The following is a 10,900-nucleotide window of genomic DNA, read 5'->3' on the forward strand; positions in this document are numbered from 1 at the left end:
AGGGTGAGGGTTAGAGGAGATATGGTGTAATACCCAGCTCACACATAAAATTCTCAAAAGTAAAACATGTGTCTGAATATTCCCTACATATATCTCTGTTGAGGGTGACCAATTCTGTCATTTTCTTTTTTAGTATTCTTTTCTCCCTGATAAACACATAACAGTCTAATGGTTTTTTTGAACAAAGGTGACAAGTGATAAGTGCCATGTAAATTTGGCCAAAAAAAAAATCTTTGAATTTACATGAGAATTTTCAAAGGACATTGGAGACATGGTAGTTAGACTCATTCCCACAAAACATACCACTATACACACACACACACACACACACACACACACACAGACTTGAAATTTAGAGAAGCAGAAAATGCTGAGAGAGTTTTTAAAAAATACAATAGAATATGTTGTTAGACTGAATAATTCAGAAAATGAAAATAGCTCAGTAGAAAGTGCATATACTTAAAGAAATTATCAGACAGTGTCAATAAAATCCAACAATGTCCATGATTCCTGAATTGTCCATGAGATTCATAAGTGTCTGTAATCCCCAAACACAAACATTTGTCCTCCTTATGTTTGCAGTGACCTTTTCCATCCCTCTGTAGCAGTCCCATCCCAACCTAGCTTCCCATAGTCATGTAATGATTTTCATCCCTGTGGGGTGGGTAATAAATTGCTGTGGTCTGAGGCCCGTTACCTACCCGAAGCCACAGTGTAATGATTGGGAATCGGAAGAAAAACCAGAGTATAGCACAGTTTTATGCAGCTGGAGAACTGCTCTACCAAAGGGTCACAGAGTAGCCTTCTCCCACCTGGAAGAGTACTCTGGGCCCAACCTACAGAATAATTACCTTCATGAGGTAACCAAAGATAGTTTTGATTCACAAATGCACCTCCTCTCGGGGACAACCATGTAATGCAAGAAATCCAGAAGGTTCCTGAATCCTGAACAACACTTTTGCAAAGTTCAAATGTCCAAAGAAGTCAGGTAGAGCAACGTCAGCCAGGCAGTGCAAGGAATCACAGATGGCACAGCAAGCAGCCTCGGACCCTGACCCAACGTGTGCCTCCTCACTGAAGGCTGTCATTGTATGCCCACGAAGTCTGGAGGAGCGCTGTCCTCAAGAAAATATTAGCTATTAAATACAACTTCCGGAATCATGAAGAGCAGCATAGTAATAAAAATCACATTTAGGTAATATTCACACAGCTGATTTAAGGAAATTGGGTGTTTGTCCTTCCTTGGTAACTTTTGAAAATACTATGTAAGTCACGTTATCACTGTAGAGTCCTGGGGGTGGCTATAGAACTCCGAATTCCCATCTTAACGCCTGACTTGTAACAGACCTGGCTTTCCGTTCTAAACTCTGTGTGGTTCTGTTCCAAGTTCAGCCAGGAGCTCGAGCTAGTGCGTTGGTCCGTTGCCCACCATGGGTTTTGTGCGAGGGCCTCGTCGTCACCAACGGCAACGCTGCCCACCCCACTTCCAGAGATTCAGAGCAGCCAGTGCCTTGGAGTTTATACCGCCACCTATTGTCTCTCCATCTGATGTACGACAGAACTTCCACACTGACTGCGAGTCTGCTATCAACAGACATGTCCGGCTGCAGCTCTCCGCCTCCTACGTCTACCTGTCCATGTGCTTCTACTTTGATCGTGAAGACGTGGCCCTGGAGAACTTCTCACGCTACTTCCTAAACAAGTCCCACGAGTGTACTCGCAATGCTGAGATATTTCTGGCCCTGCAAAACCAGCGCGGAGGTCGCGTCTCTCTCCGCACCATCTACAAGCCAGACCGTGACAACTGGATCGGCGGCCTCCCAGCTATGGAGCGTGCTTTCCAGCTGGAGCTACACCTCAACCAAAGCTTTGTGGCCATGTACCAGCTCGCGGCCAGAAAAAAAGACGGCCATCTGTGTAGCTTCCTGCAGACACACTTTCTGCGCAGGCAAGTTGAAGTCCTCAAGAAGATGAGCAGCTTCCTGATCAGCATGCGCCAGATGGGATCTCCAGAAGTCGGCATGGCTGAGTATCTCTTTGGAAAACTTAGCCTGGATGACAACCCCAAAGAGAAGTGAGCTGGAGCTTTGCTCCTGACCTGAAGTCTTCTTCAGGGTACCAGGCTGGACCCTCATCTTGTCCTTCCAGCTCTATGTCCTTCCCCTTTGACCATTTGACCATTTGACCATTTGACCATTTGCCATTTGACCATTTGACCATTTGACCATTTGACCATTTGACCTTTGACCATTATTTCAAATAAAGTTAGTTTGGCACCAAAGAAAAGTGTTGACTTTATTTTTGTTTACTTATGATTACTTCAAATAATAAAGTATTTATTTCATTTTAATTGAACAATGAGGTAGAACGGGGCATTATAGGATGGTATTGGGTGTGATAGGGTGGGATTAGGTTGGATGGGGGTGTAGTGGGATGTGATGATGTCGGATGGAGTTGTATAGGGTTGTAATGGGTGGGATCTGGTGAGATGGGTTGTGATGGTGTGGGATGGGGTGGGTCGTGTGGGGTGTGGTGGGAGGATATGGGATGGGGTGTGTGATGGTGAGGTATGGAGTGTGGTGTGCTGTGTGCTGAAGCCCTGATATATGTGCACAGTCACTGTGTAAGCACACGGTGCATGTGGGTTCTAAGTAGACAAAATGAGGTGGGGCAGGGGTTAAATAAGTAGTGGAGGTGGCGGGAAGGGAGGTGTGCACGTGGGAAAACTGGGAGCAGTTGAAGGAGGGAGGCGCGGGTCCAGATGGATTGTATGACTAAAGAGTAAATGAAAGAGGGGGAAGGACATTCGACTTCAGGTGTTAATCAGTGACAGGCTTAACCTGGCATAAATATTCCTCACTTTTTCTCTACCACTACTCAGAACTGAACACAGGAGTCCTCCACATCAACTGAACGCTTTTAACCCAGTAGAAGATACAAGTTTTATTGTTTCTTGAGGATAGATAGATAGATAAATAGATAGATAGATAGATAGATACATACATACATACATACATAAATACATACATACAGATACATACATACATATATAAATACATACATACATACATACATACATACATACATACATAAAGAAAGAAAGAATCAGAACAGCCCAGGCACAGAGAGAATGAATTGAGTGAGATTTACCCTGCATTTTCATAACAATGTCAGCAGTGGGCACACACATATTCCCTTCATGATGCTTCTATTTCTGTCATTTTCCAATTGGAATATTTCTTTCCTTTATGTGACCTGATACCAGTAAATCTGTGTCCTCCATCTAAGAGTGAAATTACCTGGGGTCTCCATATATATATACATACTTGTGGTAACATATCGTCCCTGAGTGACCCAGGCAGCTTTGAATAACACAGTCATATAGAAACATGGGGGAATGTTGAATATAGGTAAGCAGTCAGAAGTCCCTTAGGACAGAATTGAGAGACTCGATTTACGAGGGAAGTTAGTGGTTTCACCTATATGGTTAGCAGCTGGGGACTGCTGCGATGGCCATTTTCAGGCTAAAGATCTAAGGAAAATGGGAGGTGTTCAGCCCCAGAATCTGGGAGCTAAAGGACCAGATAATCTAAAGAAGCAACCATGACCCAATGTGAAAGATTTGACATTTCTCCTGTTATGAATTGGAATTTAAAAGCTGAGACACCTGAAGATAAATGTCCACAGGCTGCAGCAGCAGCAGCAGCAGCAGCAGCAGCAGCAGCAGCAGCAGCAGCAGCAGCAGCAGCAGCAGCAGCAACAGGAAGAAATAAAAAAGTTAATGTTCCTGTTCTGGGTCATTTTCTGTGAACTTGACACAAACTAGGTTCATCCAGGAATATGGAATGACCTCAGTTGAGGAAACAGTTTCCTCAGCTGGGCCTGTAAGAAAGTTTGTGGTGCTTTTTCCTGTTTAATGCTGGATGTGACCCAGCCAACAGTGCCACCCACAGGCAGATGCGTAAGTTTGCATATGAAAAAAATCTGGCTGAACAAAGTATGGGGCAGGTCAAACCAGTAAGCAACATCCCTCCATGACCTCTGCCTGATTTCTCTTTGTGACAGACTAGAACCTGGCAGTTGTAAGAAGAAATTACCTATCCCCAACAACTTACATTTGCTTGTAGTGTTACAAAGTAAACAGATCCCCTCTCAAAAGCTTTGGTCCACACTCCTGTGGATTTCCACTCATGTTGTTCCTCTTTTTCCACCCAGAGTCCCAGGCTACTGGGGGTTTTTCCTGCAGTTCCTAGCAGCCAGCCAGAGGCTGTTGGCTCTAATGCAGACCCATATTAGAAACCACTGTACCTATGCACCCAGACGTTTTTACATATCTCTTCATACATCATTGTTAAGGATCAAGGGTAAAGATAGCATCCAGGAGATTGTGGGGGCAGGCTTTTAATCCCAGTCTCCAGTGGGCAGAGGCAAGGGAATCTCTCTGACTTTAAGGCTAACCTGGTCTATAGGAGAGAGTTTCCGGACAGCCAGGGCTACACAGTGAGAGCCTGTGTGGAAGAGGGTCCACCCCAATATATCCAGACTGGATTGGAAAGTAGTGCGGGTTGAGCTGCAGTGTGGTTGAAAAGTGCCTGGTGTCAAGCATTTTCTCGATAGGTTTGAACACATCTCTTAGGTTCGTTCACAGGCAGGTAGTAATGAGGTAAGGATGGCAGAAGAGTCTTGGTTCTAGGCTTGGTTTGGGTACCTGACTTGAGATCAGCTCTGGAGCGTGTGATGGGAGCACCAGGATGCAGGACTGAGGAAGCTCGATGTTTTCATTACATATACAAGCTGTAATTGTTGGAGGTAGCTGTGGTGAAGCAACAAGTCCCCATTCCCAAGGTGTCAAGTCAGATTTTCAAATATGGCTGTGGTATATTGGTGAACTCTGGGTAAACTTCTAAAAAACGTTGTTGAGAGAATGTTTGGGATTCCCAGTCCTGTGTCTACGGCCGCTGCCCTTAAGAGGATTCACATATTAGAGCACTCAGAGGGCTGCTCTTCTAATTTGATCATTAGCTTTTAGCATTACCGCACGTCTGTTGTTGCTGTCAGGCTCAGGATGACATCTGGCTTCTTTCATATGGGGGAAGTATTTCTCGGTGGCTCCGGCTCCATGAGAATAGGTACATGGAATTTTATCCCAGTGAACACGTTTCCACAGAGACATGCTACACCGTTAACTCTATCCCATTTTCTCTGTTCCCCTTAAAATACTTTCCCTCCCTCCTGCCATTCCTTAATTGACTGTGTAAAAGTTCCTCTCCTGAAAACCCTAAACTTGATGTTGGCTGTGAACAAATCTCTGAGACATTGTCTTTCTTTTGTGTCACAGATGGGGTACAAATATGAAAATCAAGTCTCTAAGGCACCCGCATCACTTCCATGTTCTTAAACGTGGAAGGTTCCTTTGAGCTTTGTAAAAATCACAGCACATTCAGCTGCACCCCAATTATCTCCTCTTTTCCTCTAACACTTTGACATTTTATGAGAATTATGACCATGTCTCTCTTTTTTCTGTTCCTAGGAGATGGAAATGCCTTGTCTAGATCCCTCCTCAGTCTTCCTTAGCTTTCTTACTGTCTCTCTCTGGGACCTCTGAGTTTGTCTTTGATATTCCCTCTTGAAACCCAGGTCCACCACTGATCTCCACTTCATTTAAGGAAGCACGCACTTTTCTCCATCAGCTGACAGGTCAACAGGGATTGGGGAAATCTCTTAGGAATTTGCCTTATGATAAGTGATTGACACCTGCCAGAGAGGGAGAATCAGTTTGCCTCAGGATGAGACTCTTAACTGATTATTCAATCCTAGGATGCCTGCTTCCTCCAAATGCATACAAGCAAACACTAAACTGTCTTATCAGGTTGAAATTACATTTGTGTGAGTGTGTGTGTGTGTGTGTGTGTGTGTGTGTGTGTGTGTGCATGTGTGTGCGTGCATGCATGCGTGCGTGTGTGTGTGTGTGTGTGTAAAACAATGATAATTACAGAAGAGGTAGCCATGGAGTTGACAGGGAGTGGAGGGTGTTGAAGGAGTTGGAGCAATGACATCCATATACATATATATAATTTAAACGTAATGTAATAAATAAAAAAAGGAAGCAGATACTGAGCATCTGGTCCCTTATTGTTTCACACTTTGACTTTGCTGAAGAATCTTCTTCTTTGCTGTTTTTGTGATAAACTGTTGTACTGTGACTTCTCACACCACACTACCTGGGTTCACATTTCCGTTTGGCTGCATACTTCCATTTCAGTTTATTGTCCCGCGCTATCGTCTCGCCAGCAAGAATGCACGCGGACACCAGGATCCTTTTGCAGCAAAGCGTTTACAGTACAGCTCTCTTGAACAGGGACAGGGGGACCTCAAGCGCTCACCTTATATAGACAGCAGGCTGAGGCTATGTTTGTCCTTCCTGGGATTGGCCGAGCATGAGTTATCTTATTAGCATGGTGGGGCTCCTCATTAGATATTACCGGCCAACTGATGCAGGTGCAAAGCCTGTGCATCCTTTGGGGTTGACAACACTGGAGGCGCCCAACATTCTCCCCCTCTCAAATAATATAAAGAACAAGTTCGATCAACCATTGGGCTCTTGTAGGACCTTCAGGGTTCGAGACCTTGAATGGATATGACAAGGGCAAGGTACCTTCCTGCGTGCAATGGGATTAACCCTGCAGGGTGCAAAGGCTACCTTTAGGTGTAGGACACCCAATCCTGGTACAATGTCTCAAAGGACTCAGGGTGCATGGGCTGTCTGAACACAATCCCATTGTCAATCCTTAAGCATGTTTAACCAAACCGAGGGAGATGAGCCCACATCAAGTGCTGCAAGGGCCTGCACAATGACCACTTTGTCACGTTGCTGTTGGGCACATAGCTTACACACCAACCATAGCATAAACACTATCCCTCCGCACAAAAGCATGCCAACCCCAATTATTCCCGCCCACTCCTTGAAGTGGGTCATGGCAGATGTGATCCAGGAAGATAGTCCCTCTGCGAAAGAAGCATCAACTCTTGTGGAATTCACGGTTACAATGGCCACACGCAGCTGCTCCATCAAATTGTCAAATTCACCAGTCCAATTTCTTTGGCTGTCGAGACGGTGTAGGCCCCTCCTGTCTGGCCGGCCACCAACCAGAAATCCAGGTGGCATTCAGCTTTTACAGGGCCCAGATGAATCCCGTGGCAAATTAAACCACGCTGCAGTCTGATTCTTATCTAACGGCAAAAGGGGCAAACAACTTTGGAAAGCAAAACTCAACCTCCAACAAACAATCTAGTCTCCAAAATCCAGTCTCCAAGACACCGAGTCTATACAAGGTTCGACTGTCAATTCTTACATATGAATGCATGATGGTGCGGTCTCCAATACCTCAACAAAGAGACATTGCCCTTAAAATCTTTTAGAAGCCTGGTTTCTAAGATAAGAGTTCCATAAAAATATTGTCCCAATTTAGACCTGTTTCCCTAGATTGGCTCATGCCACATGTTGTCTAGAATAACTCCATCCAAATTGACAGTTTTATGTCAACTTTGTTACCAATGTTACATTTTTTAACCATATCCAATAACATAAAAGCCAATAGTCCATAACCAAGGCATGTAGAGAATAATTATACATTTAGAACCAATCAGAAACAAAATTGAAGTGGCTACACATATCTTCAATATTTAGACCAAACACCATTATGACTTTTCTAGCTGTGATTTTAAGAGAAGCACCTTGTCACCTGCTAAGTCTAATAATCAGCTCATGCAGACGCTCATCCCCGGGCAGCTTCTCCAGCTGACCCAGGCTCCTACTACAGGTGCAAGGCTCCAAGGGCTGATTGAACTGCTTTTTATTCATTTGTTCCTTTTTTGAAACGAGTTAAAATCAAATCAAGGTGTGAACGACCAGCAGATAAAGTTTTTACCATTTTCTCTTTTGAACATGAAACATAAAACATTTAAGCAACAAGAAACAAAAACCACAGACATAAACTGACATACATGGACAGCTTGGTGCACCAAGGACAGACAATAGACAGAGGGAAAAACTAGATGGTGTCCCACCAAAGGGACCCAGATTCCAATAGGAGTCAGCAGAGAGGTAGGATTTCCCCTTTCCCCCCACTTCCACGGTGACCATCCACTTGAGTGGAGTTGATATGGACGATGGATTGTCTGAATTCCTGGACTAGTCCATCAACGTGTTGAAACCAAATTCCTGTAAGATACTGAGATATATTACGGGATATCTGAGCAGCACGGCTGACATTCACAAATGATAAGGAAGTGAAACACAGTCCTGAATATTTCCACTCACAACCCAATTACATTAACTCCATCAAGCTGTGCATGGGCGTTGAGATGTCATTGGGGATGGGGGTAGGAAAAATGAAACTAATGCTGTAGCTGATGTGTCCTGACTGGTCCCAGCTGAAAGTCCTTGAGACCAGGAATCCAAGTAGGCACACTCTGTACAATTCTCAAGACAAAAGTTTAGAATCGAGATATCTTTTTGTTTGATTCTCCTGAATAAATTTTTCAGGCGGTCTACCTCTATCAAATCTGATCAATATGACTCTGTGAAGTTTCCAGAGCCTAATCACACCTTTTACAAGCACAAAGACAAAATTTTTTTCCCAAAATACTGTGTTCCTTTTACCTTCTTTTCTTTTCTTTTCTTTTTTTCTTTCGAGACCTTTTCTCCCTCCGACATACTTTCTTGTTGCTCTGCAAGGACCCTCTGACCTGTCCTAACGGTTGTAACAGCTTCCCACACAAAGAAAAAAATAAACAAAATTACCAGCCTTGCCCACAAAGGATCCATAGCTTTCGGTTTCTTCACAGTGGCTCTCCACCTAGGCCCATATCTTTCTTCTTCATAGCGAGCTGCCTCATCTTCTAAATCCTCTTCCTCAAAGGGGCTAAGCTCATCTGTTTCTGAACTATCAAGCCCCAAAGCCTTTAACTCCTCTACCGGATAAAGGCCTTTTTTCGGGGTTTTCTTCTCCTTCCCCTGTTTCTCTCCCGGGCGTCCTTTCCCCTATCTCTCGCTTCCTCGGATCCAAGGTCCTTGGAAGGGCCTCTTTTCTTAGGTGCACCTTTCCTTCTTAAAGCTTCTAATCTTTCACCTCGCTCTGTTTCTGACATGCTGTCCTGTAACTCCTCTAATGCCCCCTGTCCTGCTATTACTGTTGGGTGGCATTTCTCATAACAAAAGCTTCCACTGCACCTTCTAATGGGGGAGAGAGATGAGAGAGATCAAGACCAAACATGCCTCTCAGAGCTTACCTTCGTCCTGCAGTTCTGGACCCTTTCCTCGGGTCTCCTTGCGGCGATGGTGAGGCATTTTTTTCCCCAGGTTTCGGCACCAAATGTCCGCTATCGTCTTGCCAGCAAGAATGCCCGCGGACACCAGGATCCTTTGCAGCAAAAGCGTTTACTGTACAACTCTCTTGAACAGGGACAGGGGGACCTCAAGCACTCACTTTATATGGACAGCAGGCTGAGGCTATGCTAATTGTCCTTCAGGGATTGGCAGAGCATGAGTTATCTTATTAGCATGGTGCTGCTCCCTCATTAGCATATTACCGGCCAACTGATGCCAGGTGCAAAGCCTGTGCATGTGCAGTACTGTTGTTCACCACAGGAGGGCGCCCTACAGTTTATGTGATCGATGCCTGTCTTTATCTTTAACCCTCTGTTCCCTCATGTGTATTGTATGCATAATACACTAGTCATTTAACCATTGAGACTAAATGAGGTAAAGTCTCTCTCTCTCTCTCTCTCTCTCTCTCTCTCTCTCTCTGTGTGTGTGTTTGTGCATGTGTGTGTGTGTGTGTGCATGTGTCTGTCTGTCTGTCTGTCTGTCTGTCTGTCTCTCTCTCTCTCTCTCTCTCTCTCTCTCTCTGGCCCTGCCTCTCTCTCTCATTGGATATTTTTGTAATTTTATTTACATTTTTAAATGTTATGCCATTTTTTGTGGTTTCCATGACAGAAACGAACTATCCCATCCCCCCTCCTCTTGCTTATTTGAGGTGCTCCCCCAACGACCCACTTCTGTCTAACTCCCCACCCTGGCTTTCACCTACATTTGGAGCATTGAGCCTTCACAGGGCCAGAGGGGCTTCTCCCTCCCATGGATGCCAACAAGTCCATCCTCTGCTATATGTGCAGAGAGTCATCGTTGCTCCATGTGTACTCTTTGGTTGGTGATTCCACCCCTAAATGTCTGGAGGCCTGGTTGGTTGATATTGTTGTTCTTCCTATGGGTGTACAAACCACTTTAGCTCCTTCCATCCTTTCTGTAACTCCTCCATTGTGGAATCTGTTTTTCAGTCTGATGGTAGCTAAGCATCCACCTCTGAATTTGTCAAGCTTGTCACAGCTTCTCAGGAGACAGGCTCCTGTGAGCATGACCTTCTTGTCACACACAATATTGCCTGTGTTTGGTGTCTGTATATGGTATGGACTTTACCTCATTTAGTCTCTGGATGGCCTTTCCTTTAGTCTCTACTCCACTCCTTGACTCCATATTTTCCACTGTGAGTATTTTGTTTCCCCTTCTAAGAAAGACTGAAGGATCAATACTTTGGTCTTCTTTTTCTTGAGCTTATGTGGTCTATGAATTGAATCTTGGGTATTCAAAGGTTTTGGGCTAATATCCACTTATCAGTTACTTCATACTACATGTGTTCTTTGTGATTGGCTTACCCCATTCAGGATGAAATTATCTAGTTCTGTTCATTTGCCTAAGAATTTCATGAAGTCATAGCTTTAATGGGTTTGTAGTATTTCACGGTATAAATGAACAATATTTTGTGTACCTATTCCTCTGTTGAAGCACATCTGGATTCTTCCCAGCTTCTGGATGTTATAAATAAGACTGCTATGGACATAG

The 10,900-nt window shown here is 44.3% G+C and overlaps 1 protein-coding gene across 1 annotated transcript; it reads left to right on the forward strand.

Moving 5' to 3' along the window:
- The first annotated feature begins 1,430 nt into the window (after nt 1-1,430).
- Nucleotides 1,431-2,078, forward strand: LOC116887933 (ferritin heavy chain-like). The gene has a single exon (XM_032889396.1). It carries the CDS (start codon nt 1,431-1,433, stop codon nt 2,076-2,078), a length of 648 nt encoding a protein of 215 aa, XP_032745287.1.
- The last annotated feature ends 8,822 nt before the right edge of the window (nt 2,079-10,900 follow it).

This window comes from Rattus rattus, chromosome X (genome assembly GCF_011064425.1).
Source record: "Rattus rattus isolate New Zealand chromosome X, Rrattus_CSIRO_v1, whole genome shotgun sequence".
NCBI lineage: Eukaryota > Metazoa > Chordata > Mammalia > Rodentia > Muridae > Rattus > Rattus rattus.

Excerpts from the sequence above, each read along its gene's own strand:
- LOC116887933 (XM_032889396.1), top strand. The coding sequence starts at position 1,431 with ATGGGTTTTGTGCGAGGGCCTCGTCGTCACCAACGGCAACGCTGCCCA.